The sequence below is a fragment of the Denticeps clupeoides genome, chromosome 15, assembly GCF_900700375.1.
Source record: "Denticeps clupeoides chromosome 15, fDenClu1.1, whole genome shotgun sequence".
Classification (NCBI taxonomy): domain Eukaryota; kingdom Metazoa; phylum Chordata; class Actinopteri; order Clupeiformes; family Denticipitidae; genus Denticeps; species Denticeps clupeoides.
The window spans coordinates 3,349,361-3,365,962 of record NC_041721.1 but is presented as its reverse complement, the minus strand read 5'-3'; the positions used below and the strand labels follow the sequence as shown (position 1 = coordinate 3,365,962).

The window sequence follows — 16,602 nt, the reverse complement described above, 5'->3', positions numbered from 1 at the left end:
TCTCCAAAGAGATATCTTTACAGGTTGACCATTTTAAAGCTTCACATTCTGTGTCATGGAAAACATTCTAGGCTGGATTAACATGCCTATGACAAACCAAAAATGAGTGTTGGAAGGGGACAGGGGAAAAAAGAAAAGAAAAGCAAAAAAAAAAAAAAAGTTAAACATACACTTCTTTCCAAGACCCTGCTCATGCTCCCAACCGCCCCTTATCTGCACATCCACGGCCAGGGTTCCGTACACAGGGCACGCGAGGAGCCTGGTTCTGCAGCAGCACCTCCCCCCTTCTCTAGTACCTGGAAACGCAGATCTGTGCCCGGTGTTCGGAACCCGGCGGCGTTGGGCCGGTGCTTCCCGGTGCTTGTCTGAGAGGAAACAGAATCAAAAACAACAACAACAACAACAACAACAAAGAGTGGTGGTGTGGAGCGGTAGCCCGTCGTCGCCGCGGGAACGACCGGGACCGCCTCTGCGCCAACACTCATCACCAAAACGTCTGCAGTAGTCTGTCTGGTTGTTTTTGCTTTTTTTTTTTTCTCCTTTATATATTCTGTACTTTATTTTTACGTTTGTCTGAAACAGTGTCCTTTAAATGCAAATGAAGAGGAGGAGTAGATCTTGGCAGAAAGGGAGCGGGATTCGCTCACGTTCCAATCTCCTAATGGTCTTTTTTTTTTTTTATGTATTTACTTAAACTTCAATGTTGTTTCCAGCGTACAGCCTGGTCCATGTCCGGGCTGCAAAACAGAGAGAGGAAGAAGCAGGCACAGATCTGAGCGACTTTACTCATCTTAACTATCCAGTCTCTCCGGGATTAACGCAATTAACAGCCAATCGGCGCAAATTATTTCGACGAATCACCTATCGGCGGCACTACCTGCAGTTTCACCTCCGTGGTTTCCGAACACGCAGGCGTGTGCGAAAGGAATGCTGCTCGTGGAGCACAGGCGAGTCGTCAACTGAAAAACGTTCATTCTACCGAGAGCTGCAGACGTTACCGCGACCAGCCCAGGCAAATCACCCTGATGGAGTCTCACAAGACCCGTCCATGTTTGTTATTCTAGACAAATATAGGCGTTATAGGTACCAGGCCATTCATTTATGTAACTATAATTATCGCCACCAGCGCACTGATTTCTATAAACTGTATTAAAAGGCATCATTTTAATTTATGTATTAAGATTTCACTTTTTTTCAGCCTTATACAGAGATTGGGGCGGGGCGACGAATATATATATATATATATATATATATATATATATATATATATATATATATATATATATATATATATATATATATATATATATATATATATATATATATATATATATATAAAAAGTTGCCACAACTTCAGGCATTTTACGTTCACAAAAGTTTATCGTGAAATCCTGGAGAGACTGATTATTAGAGTATTAAAATAAATAAATAAATAAAATCTGTAATCTGTAACAAGAACTACAGATGTACGCATGATTCTGGAAGGAATAAAAGATAAAAAGATTTGTGAAAAAGTAATGAATTAATTAAATTTGAAATTTTTGGAAGAATATATATATATATATATATATATATATATATATATATACACACCACACACACACACACACACACACACACACACACACACACACACACACACAGTTTTCAGGTATGACAGCGGACACTGCAGAATATGATTTTTTTTATTAATGCAATACGGTTTGATCTAGAACCTAAACGGCAACTGATGTCAACCTATTAATTTTCCACAAGCCTTTAAACGGCGTTCATTAACAAATTAACACGAACGAAGAATTCTTTTTCTGGAGCCGTTTTTTGTGAATACATGAACCTTCCTGCTGAGTCAGGCTGTGTGCGCGCACATATCTATTTATTTACTGCGGATTTTCAACGCACTAAACCAACGACTTGTTTTAACCAGTAATAAAGTTGATTATGATGCGCTGATCATCACTGCCCTGATAATCGCAACTGGATGGAATCACGACGCAAGTAAAGATGCTTGAAAAAAAGAGAAATCACAGATGTTTTTTTTTTTTTTTGTTTTTTTTTACCTGTTTCGATGGCTTGGGCTTCGTTGGTCTTCCACTGTTCCGCAACGTCGTTTGCAAGTGGATCGTCTGGGTTGGGAGCGCTTAGTAATGCCTGGATGGATAGAAGTACTGTGCGGATCTGCAAGGCTGGAGACCACTTATCTAGAGAGGGAGAGAAAACATAGTAAATAAAATAGGCACGAGAGGCAGAAATACTCGACCGACGGCACAAGTCGTAAAAGTGAGGGCGGGCGTCCAGGTGGCCCTCCTCACCTTTTAAAATGTCTAGACATATTCTCCCCAGCTTGTCCACGTTGGGGTGATAGATTTTGGTCATGAAGCGCACTTTAGGCGCCGCCATTGGATACTCCTCGGGCAGAAAGAGTTCGAGTTTGAAGGTGCCCCCTTCGAAGGGCGAGTCCTGGGGGCCGGCAATGACCACATGGAAGTAGCGGGCGTTGCCTTCGTCCGGCTCGGCTTTGATCCCGGGGACGGGTTCCGCCAGCAGGCGCTGGGTTTCCTGCACACGCGGCAGCAAAAAGAAAACACAGCGCAAGTGAGACCAGAAAAATCGCGGCACAACAGCTCGGTTGTTGATGGGGGCAGCGGTGGCCTAGCGGGATGAGGAAGCGCACTCGTAACCGGAGGGTTGAGGGTTCAGTTCCCCAGGCGCCTGTCATGGCTGCCCACTGCTCATTAATGTGACAAGTTAAACGTAGGGAGCGCATTTCATTGTGAAACCGTGTCCTGTTAGTCACAATGACAATCGCTTCTTTATTGGACAATATTAAGCAGCTCACGCGACTGTTCTGGCGCCATCTCCTTGTTAGTATAGTGGTGAGTATTCCCGCCTGTCATGCGGGAGACCGGGGTTCGATTCCCTGACGGGGAGGCGATTCTCTGGGGGCAGCGGTGACCTAGCGGTTAAGGAAGCGGCCCCGTAATCAGAAGGTTGCCGGTTCCAATCCCGATCCGCCAAGGCGCCACTGAGCAAAGCACCGTCCCCACACACTGCTCCCCGGGCGCCTGTCATGGCCGCCCACTGCTCACTCAGGGTGACGGTTAAAAGCAGAGGACAAATTTCACTCTGTGCACCATGTGCTGTGCTGCTGTGCATCACAAGTGACAATCACTTCACTCTGAAACAGAAAATCAGTTACCCAGGTAGAATGTGGGAGATGACCTATTTTTATTCACACCCCAAGTGTGTGAATAAAAATGTTTCTGACCTTATGTTAAGCAGCCAGCAGCGCCTCACGCGGTGCATGAAATACCGCTGTGCAAAAGCAAGTCGTCGGCTGTTTCTTCTCTGCACGTGACAGGGGTGGTTTTGTACTGGCAAGGATCTCATGATACGACACGTTTATATCGCGATACCGCAGCTCATTGAAAATGTCAAACGGAGCTCGATGCCGTGTACAATCTGTGTGGATCACATTATATTAATAATTCAGCCAAAACGGAAAAACTCACTGAAAAAAACACTGAAATTTGTATACAAAAATATTGATGTCGGCCGTATCGATACAATATCACCACAAAAAATATCAATACATATTGCTGTATCAATATTTAGTACATGATGTACAGCATCGGTCATGTATCAAGTACAGTTCCATCACGAGGTTCACAATAAGAGCTCAGATGCATTGCTACAGTACCACAACACCAGCTTGCATGCCTTCATCTTCATTTTTTTTTTAATTGCTTCTCTGCTTTTAACCATCATCCTTGGTGAACAGTGGGCAGCCATGACAGGCGCCCGGGGAGGAGTGTGTGGGGACGGTGTTTCATATTCGAATCGGCAACCTTTCGATTACGAGGCCGCTTCCTTAACCGCTGGGCCACCACCGCCCACAGTTTATCTTAAAAAAGACGATATAGGCACACCAGGTTTTTACAAAAAGGTGGCGGAAGTACAAAAGTGCATTTAAAAAAGTTTGACATTTATATGTGAAGAACAGCTGCTGAAACCTCGAAGCAAATAAATTGACTGAAAAAGAAGAAGAGTTTCGAGAGAGCAAGAATACGCCCCGAGTGTCCCACCCATGCGTCCACAAAAGAACGAGAATGTGGATTTTAAGTATTACCTTTAACAGGTGATGAACAATGTGAAACCTTTAACTCTGCCCTCTAGTGGAGGAGACGCAGCACTACAATTTAACAGCGGGCCAAAAGCAACGCATTGTACCTTTAATCTGCTCATATATATTATATCATACACACACTTTTGTAATAATAATAGATCCAAAGAAATAAATACTGACGGAATCTCCCATAGAATGACTACAAGGTGGTTTCCCTGCTTATAATTCAGAAAAACCGGCCGAGGTGAAAATAAATCCACCAATCGCGTTCACCGTACATAACAGACCTGGCCGCATTCCTCACGTGTTTTTGAACGGTTACGACCTGGGACAAACTGACGCGCAAATGCGACCACACATGACAAATAAAAGACGCCGACAGCAAGCCATTAACACCGGACAGCGTTTTGGGATAAAAACAACCGCACGCACACACATGAGTTTTTTTTTATAAGATGGCAAAAGGCTGCATTTCATTCATTTGAATCCGCCCCTGCGCGCCAGGGCCCACGGCGGAGAAGAGTCACGTTTACGGCACCAGTTTTTTTTATTTTAAATAAAAAATAAAAACGCGAAGCTGGAGCGGGACGCCGACGCCTAATTCACCGCGCCTCTACACGAAAACGCGTACGCGCCGGGGGGCGTTTATATCGCCGCAAACAAAGGACGCGGAGGGCCAGGCGGCGGACGCCACACGGCTCACTTGTGCCCACAAAGTCCCGGCCGCGGCCACCACGCTGGCGCAGACCGGGGACGCGCCGCAGCGCCATGTTTTCGGGGCGCAGGGGCAGAATGAACCTGTTTCACGGCGAAACGGAAGTGCGACAGCAGGCTAACGCCTATGCGGAGGCTCCCGGCGCGTCTTCGTCGCCCAGCGGGCAGAGCCGGCCGGCGACGGCGACGAGGGCGGCGGCGAATCTTTACCTTGATGATCCTACGCGGCAACCCTGCCATCTTGTCTTAAAGCGCTTTGTACAGCAGACCCGTTCCCTGCGTTCGGTCAAACGGCGCAGGCGCACTGATCTTCTGGGGTGGGGCGTCACAGGCGCGAAGTGCATTTCGGGAAATGTTGTTTTTGTCACTGGGCATTCGTTTGTTTTTATGGTTATGGTTTCGTTTGAATAAAAAAAGTAATACAAACAGAGACCAAATCACAAATAAACACAGAGATCTGAGGTAAACTTTTTAATATTTTTTTTACTCCTTGACAGAATTATCGGTCACAAAGCAGCCAACAAAAAAAAGAACAATTCTACACAGAAATTGAGCTGTTTTCTATCTGTCCTTGGGTGGATTTTTCTTTCTGCGCCTCATGTGGTACCTTAGGAAAGAGGAAACGAAGACTTGGACACGTTGCCGGTAAAATGGGAATCAGTCATTTTCAGAACGAGTGCACAGTGATCTAAGGCATGCCATGCTTATGAAGTCAGATTTTTGGCTGGTTTTAGTTGATAATATTGATGGTAAAATGATAATTCATTAAACAAATTTCAGTGGCCATCAAAGGTCAGGTAGTGATTTAAAAACTCACTTTTACACCCTGGCTTTGAACCCAGTGTGAGGTGGCTCTGATACGGTGTTCTTATGCAGCTCTCGTGCAGCCCGTTCATAACTCTCTTTCTATGTTTTGTTTAATTGAAATTTGTAAGTTTTTGTAATTCTTTACTTATATACTCACTGTCCAACAGGGTACCACCGATGCTTGGTGGTGTAGAACATGTTACTGAGCTCCTCAATAGTCGGAGCTTGTTTGTCTTGTAGGACGCCTTTGTTAAGGCGAGCTTTCAAAACCTGATCGTGTGTCTCTGGTGGGCTGGTTATGGGGTCTGGTCGGGGAATTGGCTGAGGGGAAATAATAATAATTATAACTAAAAAAAAAAAAAGACTATTAGTCAAAGACTATTAAAATAAAAAAAATTTAGTTAACAGCATTTGGGATGTACAGGCAAAATTTCATGGAAAAAAAAATGCTTACACTCATCATATACAGTACAGGCCAAAAGTTTGTACACACATTCTCCTTCATTTACATTTACAGCATTTATCAGATGCCCTTATCCAGAGCGACTTAGTTACAGGGACAGTAGTTACAGGGACAGCCCCCCCCCTGGAGACACTCAGGGTTAAGTGTCTTGCTCAGGGACGCAATAGTAGTAAGTGGGATTTGAACCTGGGTTTTCTGGTTCACAGGCGAGTGTGTTACCCCACTAGGCTACTACCACCCATTCAATGTGTTTTCTTTATTTTCATGATCATTTACGTTGGTAGATTCTCACTGAAGGCATCAAAACTATGAATGAACACATGTGGAGTTCTGTACTTAACAAAAAAAGGTGAAATAAGTGAAAATATGTTTCATATTCTAGTTTCTTTGCTCTGATTACTGCTTTGCACACTTTTGGCATTCTCTCGATGAGCTTCAAGATGTCGTCACCTGAAATGCTTCTCCAACAGTCTTGAAGGAGTTCCCAGAGGTGTTTAGCACTTGTTGGTCCAGCTCACCCCAAACCATCTGGATTGGGTTCAGGTCCGGTGACTGTGGAGGCCAGGTCTCCACTTTTTGTTAAGTACAGAACTCCACATGTGTTCATTCATAGTTTTGATGCCTTCAGTGAGAATCTACCAACGTAAATGGTCATGAAAATAAAGAAAACGCAATAGAATGAGAAGGTGTGTCCAAACTTTTGGCCTGTATTGTACATCTGATGGGGACATTACATGTACCAAGCATTACTGCTTTCTGCTCGGTTCCTCTGCTTGGTGGACCGGGGCAGACCACCAACAGGGCCATATGCATTTAAAGGAGAACTACCAGTATATGCGACTGTTACGTGGACTGAACAGCGACAGTTTCTCTGCTCATTGTACCAAATCAAAGAGTCCACACATGCGTATCAGACCTTAACTCTTGTATTTGAAAACGCCAAGTGGCCCTGTAGAAAATTTGCGGGATTCATCGCGATACATCGACATGATAATCGCGATCGAATCGAGTCGTGAGACCAGCGGCGGTTTTAAACCATAAACCCGTTCACCGTACCTGCGTCATCTCGTACGGCACGTCTGCTGCGGGGTGATAACACACCACAGTCGCGCCATCGGACGTCACGCCGACCTCCACTTTACTGAAGACGGGGAAAAGAGCAAAACAAACACGCTTGGAAGTCACGCTCGCACAAAACTTCTAATTTCTGAATTAAAATCGCAGAGCTAAATCAATAAATCGACAGGTGGGCCCTACCAGTCGTGATCAATAGCGAGGCCTTGAAACGTCGACTTGGGATGCTTAGGTGCGAAGCGGACTTCTGCAGAAAAGAAAAAGAATATTTTAAAACGTAACAGTGATGAAAAACGGGAAACAGTCCGGTCGTTTTTTAAGTAAGATTTAAGCAACGTACCTTTCGTGCACGCCGACCTGGCACAGCGTGAAAACCGGCAAAACATCCGATTTATTTGACCCAGCGTTGCCATGTTGCGCCCTCGGCGCACCGGCGTCACAGTCAAAAGGTTCCGTGCGAGGACCGACGCCACGGCCGGATTCGTTCCGTTCTGGTGGTAATCAATTAAATGCCACTTTATGAAGACGTCGACCAAGTTGTGTCCTGTTGTTGCGACGGGGACAGCACTGCAACGTGTACCACGAAGACAAAAACGACGACAAGAAGTATTTAGCAAAGACGCTCGCAATGAGCGCCTCCTCCTGGCGATTTCGGGCCCTTTCCCCATCACGCCGCATTATCGATAACGTGTGAAGTGATTGTCACTTGTGCTACACAGCAGCACAGCACACGGTGGACACAGTGAAATTTGTCCTCTGCATTTAACCATCGCCCTTGGTGAGCAGTGGGCAGCCGTGACAGGCGCCCGGGGGACGGTGGCTTTTCTCAGTGGCACCTCAGCGGATCGGGATTCGAACCGGCAACCTTCTGATTTCGGTCCCGCTAGGACACCACTATTTGCCGTACACACACATTGAACATGCAGACAAATTAATACTTAATAGCATCACGAAGTACACGTGTGCACGAACGTGTGACTGTTGCGGTAACAGTAAAATTTATAACGAGTACTGCACAACTAAATATCCTCTATCTGAGGCAGACAACCGTCGTACAAGAGGGTTCGAATTAACCAGGTCAGGTCCGAAAACCTCTACAGACATTAATAAGTAAGACCACCGTTCCTACCTGGGGCGGTGGTGGCCCTGTAATCACGAGGTTGCCGGTTCGAATCCCGAGCACAGTCCCCGCATGATGGTTCAAAGCAGAGGACACGTTTCGTTGTGTACACTGTGTGTGCTGTGCTTCACAAATGGGCCCAAGACTTAAAAAAAACAAAAAAAAAACTTTTATTTACCATCAATGGCTTACATAGACAGTAAACAACATGTATAGTTATTCATGTAATTATTACAATGCATTCACACCAAAAAGGCTTCGGCAATCTATTATTGTTCCTTTTATGTAATGCGTCATGAGAAGGTTTTTAAAAGGAGTCATTAAATTCCCCTAAACCTTTATCAACAAATCTAGAAGTCCTTGGCTTTCTTGAATATCCTTTGTCTGCTTCCTTTTTTTGCATTGCGGACCAACATTGGGTGGAGGGTGGAGCTAAGAAACCTCCATGTCCGCCGCGGTACTGCTGCTGGACGTGCCAGGCTGTGTGTTGGGCACCAATCGCTCTCTGCTGCCAAAGACATCGTGCACTGAAATGAACAGAGGGACCCACAGCAGAGTTTAACCTCCCTCCACATCCGATCACAGAGAGTTTCACGAACAGAGAGAGAGACGCGGTGGAGGCACCTGCCGTGACGTCACTGATGTCCCACACCCTCAGGCCGCCCTTCTGTCCTCCGAAGGCGTATACGAAGGGCAGGTCTGGACAGCAGGAGGCGCAAAACAAGACGCCCTGAGGAAAAGACGACAGAGCGAACCTGCATGTCAACCATCTGTAAATCATGACAGCTCAGCGGAGTACGGTACAGTGTGGTACCATCTTCATATCGCGTGAGTGGACGAGACTGGGCTTGTTTCCCAGGATATCCCAAATCTTCACGTGCTTGTCGGCCGAGGAGGTGACCAGGCATCCCCTGATCTGGCTGCTCAGGTCCAGACCTGAAATCCAGACGGAAGCACGTTGATGCCGGTTCTCCAAACCCCGCCCCGTCCGGGGAACCGGCACGGCGGTCCACCTACCGGAAACTTCTCCTTCGTGGGCCCGCAGAGTGAACACTGGCTTATCCGAACGGGCATCCAGACAATACACAAAGCCGTCCTCTGTGCTGGCCTGACAGCACACGGGAGATAAATAAACCCACCGAGGTGGTCACGTGACTGCAAGAGAGCAAGTTATCGCTGTAGAGCTTTAACGCGAGGCCGTGGTAACGTACCAGGAAGTTGCACGGTGAGAAGTGGTCCCAGACGACCCGCTCCACCTGCCCGCTGAACCTCCAGACCCGGTGGCTGCTGTCTGGGCTGCGGCAGTCGTACAAAACTGCCGATCTGGGTCGTCCACGAGGGCACAAGGCAGTGAGAAGTACGAAACTACTTCTATATTATTTATTGATCGGAAACGATCGCACTACCTGTCGTAAGATCCCGATAAGAGCGTCTGCGCCTCGAATGGGTGGAATTTCAGCGTCTGGACCTGCAGGGAGGTAAATTATGGAACTGAAAGGATGTAGTAGGGGTGGTAGTAGCCTAGTGGGCAACACACTCGCCTATGAACCAGAAGACCCGGGTTCAAATCCCATTACTACCATCGTGTCCCTGAGAGAGACACTTAACCCCGAGTGTCTCCAGGGGGGGACTGTCCCTGTAACTACTGATTGTAAGTCTCTCTGGATAAGGGCGTCTGATAAAAGCTGTAAATTTAGTAGACCATGTCCTGTAGAGTATGTCACCATTACCCCCAGAGCACCAGGTTCAGAAGGCGTCCCATCACACGGCTCCCCGGGCGCCCAGAGACCAAATTTCACTGTTGGTGCACGGGTGCTCGTCACTTTTTTTTTTTTATTTCTCCGTACCTTATCGGTGTGGGTTGTCAGCGCGGTGACCGGCTTTCCCTGCACAAGGTCCCACAGAACCACCGTCTCATCCGCCGAGCCACTGGCGAGGACATTCCTGTCGAGAGGAACGAACGTTCAGTAAAGCTCGAAACCCGTCTCAAGGCGGAGACTTGTGGGGTCGGGACGCTCACCGGACCAGCCTGTTCCAGGAAACGTCCAACACGGCGTCTGTGTGTCCTTCCACGGGTCCAGCCTCAGCGGCAGCGGCCTGCAACGCATCGTCACCGCATGAACACGTCTAATTCACAGGTAGCTAATTCAGGCAGAGAAGAGCGACAGCCGCGCGGTGTGGGTGAGACGTGCGCGTCAACGTGAAAGCGCCGGCTGAAATTGCAGGCACCTTCTTGCTCTTCTTCTTCTTCTTCTTGGCCTTCTTGCTCCCAAGAGAGAAAGCCGGCTCTAGGCAGTCCACCACATCCAGGTCCCACACGTCAATCACCGGAGTCATGTTTCCCACCGCCACATAGTTCCCTGCGAGAGAAGACATCTGAAGGGGCTCAGAAAACACAAAAAAAGGCCGGTTGTGACCAGGGCTTCCCGATCAAGCGTCTCTACCTGGAGTTTCATTCGGATTGGGGTCGAAGCTGAGCCACTCCACACACAGTGGATAGGCAGGCAGGAGGATGTCGTGGTGAACGTACATAGACTCTTCCTCTGAATTGTAAACTGCGAGAAGACGACGACGACGTTACAAAGGAACCGAAAATCTCTGAAAATGAAATGTTCACCGAGGACAATCTGATCACCATAAATATCCAGGTTGCAGCAGTCCTTCTCTGCCTTGCCCGTCACGATGAGGTTGTCACCGGGCTTGATTTGAAAATCTTCACGCTCATACTGGTCCTAAGAGAGACACACACACACACACACACACACACACACACACACACACACACACATACATATATATATGCAAGAAAACCATCTTTTGTTCAGTTGTTCAGCAATTTTCTGCCACGATGATCATCGTAATAGACTTCAAATTCAATTGCAAAGGCATAATTGACCGGCATGAGTGGGAAGGTGAGATTTCTTGCCACATGATGAATAATTTCAGAAGATACTTGAAGTGGGTCGAGAAGACAGGTCAGATACTCACAGTATCTTTGATGGTGATGTACGGGTCCTCTTCGTTGTTTCCGTACACCGTGAGGCCGGCGAGGCTGTCGCCAAGGTTGTTTGTCACTGTGGGTGAACCAGAGAAGATGGGAGGTGAGGAAGACCACTTCCTTTCAGATTTTTAATTTGTGACAAGCGCCTGTAATCAATACATAAGTCCAGTACAACAGTACATATCAATACATAACAAGTCTGTTTATTTTGTTTTGCCTTTTTTGAGTTTTTTTTTTTTTTTTTTTTTGCTATAACATGCCAGAAACGGCAGGAAATACATTTTCTTTCATCACAGATTTAAATTTTGGGGTGGTGGTGGCCTAGCGGTTAAGGAAGAGTCCCCGTAATAAGAAGGTTGCCGGTTCAAATCCCGAGGCGCCACTGAGCAAAGCACCGTCCCCACACACTGCTCCCCGGACACCTGTCATGGCTGCCCACTATGTGCTGTGCTGCAGTGGATCACAATGACAATCAACTTAACTTTCAGAATCCATCCCTGTACAATGTACACATGTATGGGAAGGTATGCATGACCTGGTGAGAAAACTATTAGGAGTCGGGAGCTAAAACTTGGGACTTTTCCTATTGGGAATTTCTCCGGGCAAATCTGAGACCGTGTTCAGGCACATCGTTCGTTAATTTACAGAGCTTAACTTCAGTATTAAATAACACTTTTTTATGAGGATGGGCGGGGCACTTTAATTAAGGGTTAAAAAAAGACAATGGGGGGGGGGGGGGGGGGGCGCTTGGCGACTTAAAAAGTTAAACGTACCGAGATCTTCATCATCATATTTATCTAGGCCATATTCTGCCAACTCGTCATGCTCATCTCCGCCGTCCGCTTCACCCCCCGTCAGTTCGCTCGCCTCCCGCTGGTCGGACGCGCCTTGGTCGCCCTGCCCCTCGTCGTCATCTTCATCTTCGCCACGTTCCCTGGCGACACGCAAACACCACACTCGAGTCAAACCGCGTATCGAGTCGCGTTTTTAGGGCTTTAAAAAAAAAAAAAAAAAGGCGTTACCCGTGTTCCTCTTTAGCTTCGGATATGATGCGCTGGAGCTCTTCTTTGGTCAACTCCACCTGCGGAGAAATGTTTAGCGCGGCTTCGGTTAAAAACACGGTCACGCCAGATTCGACTCACTTTGTCCGGCGTTTCTTTAGAAGCACCACGCTTCACCCAGCTGACGCAAGTAATTTGCGAACTCATGTTAGATAGAGAGCGTGGGAGAGTCGGGGAGGTGGAGGCTGTTGATCACACGTGAGTTGCAGGGGTCCTTCCGCACGACGGGACGCGCATATGACGTAACGGCCAGGTGTCTATGGAAGGTCGTGTGTACCATAATTTTCCTGCATTTTAACGAGGCGTGTTTTGGTTCTTTTGTTGTTGTTGTTTTTTTAAACGCGCATTTTTAGCAAACTAAAAACCACAGCCTCTAACTTAGCGCCTGGCGCCATCATGTTTTTACCTTAAATGCAGGCGAATTATGACACACATGGCCTTTCGTACATGTCGCATACCGTTGCCATATTGGGACGGTGCGGGCTCCCAAGTTCACCACGCGTCTCTGACGCTCAGTACCAAATGGTCCAACGAAGGATCCGTTTAATTTTAGCATTTAGCATTATGGTTGGTTTCCCCAAATAAGCAGGTAAATTGATGTTTATCTTTTACGCATCGTCTATTGATATGCTTTAGTTAAAGGCATACATGTAAATGTATCAAAGTAAAAAAGTCTACTTTGTTGTCATCTCACCATATAGGAGATGAGGGTGCAAAGCTCAAACAGTTAGCAAGTGGAAATAACACACACCACAAAAAATGACAAAGGACATTGTGCACTGATCCACAGTATAGTGCAGGTGGAGACACACCAGGCCTAGCAGCAATATAATGATATATCATTGTATGGATGTATTTAGTATATAGTGTATATGATATACTATGATACAATGATAATGATGGTAGTTGTATGAGCGATAACGCTATGTGGCTTACAATGGAGTTCGCCAGAGTCTTTCAGCTAACAATGCTGGCCTTTTTTTTGTTGAGGTGTTTGTATTGGGATTGGGGGCAGTGGTGGCCTAGCAGGTAAGGAAACGGCCCCATAATCAGAAGGATGCTGAACTGTCAAGGTGCCACTGATCACAGCACCATCCCCACACACTGCTCCTGTCATGGCTGCTCACTGCTCACCAAGGGTGATGGTTAAATACAGAGGACACATTTAGGGGGCAGTGGTGGCTTAGCGGGTAAGGAAGCGGCCCTGTAATCAGAAGGTTGTTGATTCTAGACCAGAACAGCCAAGGTGCCACTGAGAAAAGCACCGTGCACACACACTGCTCCCCGGGCGCCTGTCATGGCTGTCCACTGCTCACCAATGGTGATGGTTAAAAGGACACATTTCATCACTGTGTCAGCATGTGCTGTGCTGCGGTGCTTCACAATGACAAACACTTCACTTTCACTCATATTTCTGCATGTAGTAGTGTAGTTTATTTAGAATAATAAAATGCATGTACTTTTTGAACATGTGCTATGTTAACAAAAAACAGTTTCTTTATCAGTTTATTCATGGCTCGGTCGTTTTGCAATGAACCAAGGCAATAAAAATCACTTATGAAATTTTGCGGTTTTGCCAGAATTAATTCTTTTTAAAGACGCGCTATACCATCCCAAGATGGCGGCTTTGTTGACGCAATTGCTCCCATAGACGGCTCTGTTTCATGCGACGTCTGTGACGTAAGGCAGTTGTCCCTGGCAGTGCCTGGGCAAAAAATAATAATAAATCCGTATAACAACTAATAAGAAATCAAACTTTCAAATGAATAGAAACACTATCGTATAATACTTGTATATATGCATTTTTATATGTAGTAAATATTTATAATTGATACAGTCAAAAATGCTTTTTATTTATCTACTCTATTAAATATAATTAAATCACGTTGGAAATAATAAAAAAACCTACGTGCTTAATTATAATGTAATTCAAATTTCCATTTAGCAAGTTAGGGTTAGTTCAATCAACTAATTTTTTTATACAGAGCTTTTTACAATGCACATTGGAACAGTCCCTAGTGAGCATACATTTACATTTACAGCATTACACCCTTATCCAGAGCGACTTATAATCAGTAGTTACAGGGACAGTCTTCATGGAGCAACTTAAGGTTAAGTGTCTTGCTCAGGGACACAATGGTAGTAAGTGGGATTTTAACCTGGGTTCACAGGCGAGTGCCTTAACCACTAGGCTACTACCACCCTGGCAAAGGTGACAGTGGCAAGGAAAACCTGCATGATAAATAAAGAAACCCTTAGGAAAAGCAACCCATCCTCGTGGTAAGAACGGTAGGGCTTGTTTTTTTTTTTACCTGAATATGAGACTGCCTGACAATACCAGGTGCTGTAAGCTCTAACTATTAATTTTTTTTCACTTGTGCCATCCATTGAAATGTCAGACATTTTAAGACAGGCGTGGCTTACGAACGTACAACCTAAATAGTGCCTGATCTAAGGATCTAAGGATCTGATCTCAGATCCTTAGCAGGCAAGGGCCTGGTTCGAAATTGACATCGAAATTGAGTTTAGGTCTTCGTGGTCCCCTAATACTATATCAATTTTAATTCTAAACCTAACTTAATTAATATATTAAAGTGAAACGATTGTCATTGTGATACACAGCACAGTACACATTGACAGGGTGAAATGTGTCCTCTGCTTTTAACCGTCACCCTTGGTGAGCAGTGGGCAGCCATGACAGGCGCCGGGGAAGCAGTGTGTAGGGACGGTGCTTTGCTCAGTGGCACCTTGGCGGATCGGGATTCACTTCCTTAATCACTTGGCCACCACTTCTAATATAATAAATAATACAGAATTACACATTCATCTAGTCAAGCATGGACAGTGGTCAATTCACCTTAGTTAGGCTGTCCTAGTTAGGGTACCGGACCACTATTACACAAATGTCCCACAATAACCCCGTATTTCTGTACCAGTTGGACAATGCCACCGTCTGCCGCTGCTTCTATTGGTTCTCTCCAGGGATCTTCAAATGGATCTTCCAATAGCATCATAATGGACAACTAATGTACACCATGACACTGGACTAAAACCTACTCTGCACTGTCCAGTACCTCCAAACATGGACAGATGCTCTATACTACACTTTGGACCTTTCCACCACTACAGCTGTAGGACTTTTTCTCTTATTGGACAAATCATCACCAACCCTGCACTGACACCACTTGCAGGCTCACTCTACCCCCGAAGGGCGTTCATCTCTGTATCACTCCTTCCCAAGGTTTATTCCTTTCTTTTTTCTCTCTCCTAGATTTTTTTTTGTGTGGATTGTTTCCTCGTGCACAGAAGGGTCAAGTGTGTTGGGTGTCAACTGTAGGGCCCATTGAGACAAACTGTATATGGTTTTGGGCTATATACTGTAAGTTAAATTTTTAGTTAGGAAATTCTCTGGGCTGAAAAAGCATGAGAAACGAGAGGTAACCGTTCCCCTTATGACGACATAAGGGGACAAATTCCAGGTTAATAATCTCACAAGTTAACATTTTCATGATAGGGTCCTTTTACTATTGATTTATTTTTTACCTGTGCAATCCCATGAAACGTCAGACATTTGTTTTGTATCGATGCAATGCCGTTCTTATGCCAGCGAGTGATGCTGCGTTCCTCAGCCTCTTTTGCATCATGTCCTACAGCTTCAGTCTGACAGATGTTATTTACTTTGACTCTGCTGAAGTGCTCAGAGCTCTTTCCAGCACTGCTGTCATCATAGATGTGCTCCTCTATGTTTATTCAAAGCTCTTTCATTGCATCACCATATGTCATAAACTAAAGCTACCAAAAAACTTAAATTAGTGAATAGTAAATTGAAAAAATAGTTTGTTGAGAAGAGCTGCCTCAAGATTCACTCCACACAATTTTATATATATCGTGTCCATTCAGACGTGGACTAAACTGAATGAATTCTAATGAATTCTATTTTGAGTGATTCTCAGGGGGTCCAGCGGTCAAGTGGAACATTAGTAGGTCATTTGGTAGTGACTGTGGCTTCTGAACCGAAAACCCCACTTACGACCATCGTGTCCCTGAGCAAGACACTGAACCCTGAGTGTCTCCAGGGGGGGGGGCTGTCCCTGTAAATACCAACTGTAACGCGCTCTGGATAAGGGCGTCTGGTAAATGCCATAAACGTAATCTCTGGCATGTTTCAAGATCAGATTTGCATGATTATTGCTAATTGAATTGTGATTTTGTGATGTGCAATTAAAATGGTTAAGGGCA

The 16,602-nt window shown here is 45.7% G+C and overlaps 3 protein-coding genes across 3 annotated transcripts; all 3 read right to left on the bottom strand.

Annotated features, from left to right (window-relative positions):
* Positions 1–505: 505 nt before the first annotated feature.
* Positions 506–5,181, bottom strand: ube2nb (ubiquitin-conjugating enzyme E2Nb). Its single transcript, XM_028953998.1, has 4 exons — positions 5,048–5,181; positions 2,310–2,556; positions 2,058–2,198; positions 506–737 (listed from the first exon to the last, which is right to left on the bottom strand). The coding sequence occupies exons 1-4, from the start codon at positions 5,075–5,077 to the stop codon at positions 691–693; spliced, it is 465 nt and encodes a 154-aa protein (XP_028809831.1). The 5' UTR covers positions 5,078–5,181; the 3' UTR covers positions 506–690.
* A 112-nt stretch (positions 5,182–5,293) lies between these two features.
* Positions 5,294–7,887, bottom strand: mrpl42 (mitochondrial ribosomal protein L42). The gene is made up of 5 exons (XM_028953993.1): positions 7,522–7,887; positions 7,365–7,428; positions 7,164–7,248; positions 5,802–5,965; positions 5,294–5,444 (listed from the first exon to the last, which is right to left on the bottom strand). The coding sequence occupies exons 1-5, from the start codon at positions 7,847–7,849 to the stop codon at positions 5,399–5,401; spliced, it is 687 nt and encodes a 228-aa protein (XP_028809826.1). The 5' UTR covers positions 7,850–7,887; the 3' UTR covers positions 5,294–5,398.
* Positions 7,888–8,452: 565 nt separating this feature from the next.
* pwp1 (PWP1 homolog, endonuclein) lies at positions 8,453–12,584 on the bottom strand. The gene is made up of 15 exons (XM_028953990.1): positions 12,445–12,584; positions 12,325–12,383; positions 12,076–12,236; positions 11,290–11,375; positions 10,937–11,033; positions 10,746–10,856; positions 10,531–10,661; positions 10,322–10,398; positions 10,149–10,245; positions 9,708–9,769; positions 9,513–9,624; positions 9,319–9,409; positions 9,116–9,237; positions 8,926–9,031; positions 8,453–8,828 (listed from the first exon to the last, which is right to left on the bottom strand). Exons 1-15 carry the CDS (start codon positions 12,508–12,510, stop codon positions 8,734–8,736), a joined length of 1,473 nt encoding a protein of 490 aa, XP_028809823.1. The 5' UTR covers positions 12,511–12,584; the 3' UTR covers positions 8,453–8,733.
* Positions 12,585–16,602: the final 4,018 nt, after the last annotated feature.

Excerpts from the sequence above, each read along its gene's own strand:
- ube2nb (XM_028953998.1), bottom strand. The coding sequence starts at position 5,077 with ATGGCAGGGTTGCCGCGTAGGATCATCAAG. Across the intron at positions 2,557-5,047 it reads TGCCGCGTAGGATCATCAAG|GAAACCCAGCGCCTGCTGGC; the intron begins GTAAAGATTCGC and ends CCGCGTGTGCAG. Across the intron at positions 738-2,057 it reads AGCCCAAGCCATCGAAACAG|CCCGGACATGGACCAGGCTG; the intron begins GTAAAAAAAAAC and ends TCTGTTTTGCAG.
- mrpl42 (XM_028953993.1), bottom strand. The coding sequence starts at position 7,849 with ATGGGGAAAGGGCCCGAAATCGCCAGGAGGAGGCGCTCATTGCGAGCG. Across the intron at positions 7,429-7,521 it reads CAGGTCGGCGTGCACGAAAG|AAGTCCGCTTCGCACCTAAG; the intron begins GTACGTTGCTTA and ends TCTTTTCTGCAG. Across the intron at positions 5,966-7,163 it reads TGCCGTACGAGATGACGCAG|CCAATTCCCCGACCAGACCC; the intron begins GTACGGTGAACG and ends ATTTCCCCTCAG.
- pwp1 (XM_028953990.1), bottom strand. The coding sequence starts at position 12,510 with ATGAGTTCGCAAATTACTTGCGTCAGCTGGGTGAAGCGTGGTGCTTCT. Across the intron at positions 10,662-10,745 it reads CAATCCGAATGAAACTCCAG|GGAACTATGTGGCGGTGGGA; the intron begins GTAGAGACGCTT and ends CTTCTCTCGCAG. Across the intron at positions 10,246-10,321 it reads TCCTGGAACAGGCTGGTCCG|GAATGTCCTCGCCAGTGGCT; the intron begins GTGAGCGTCCCG and ends TCCTCTCGACAG.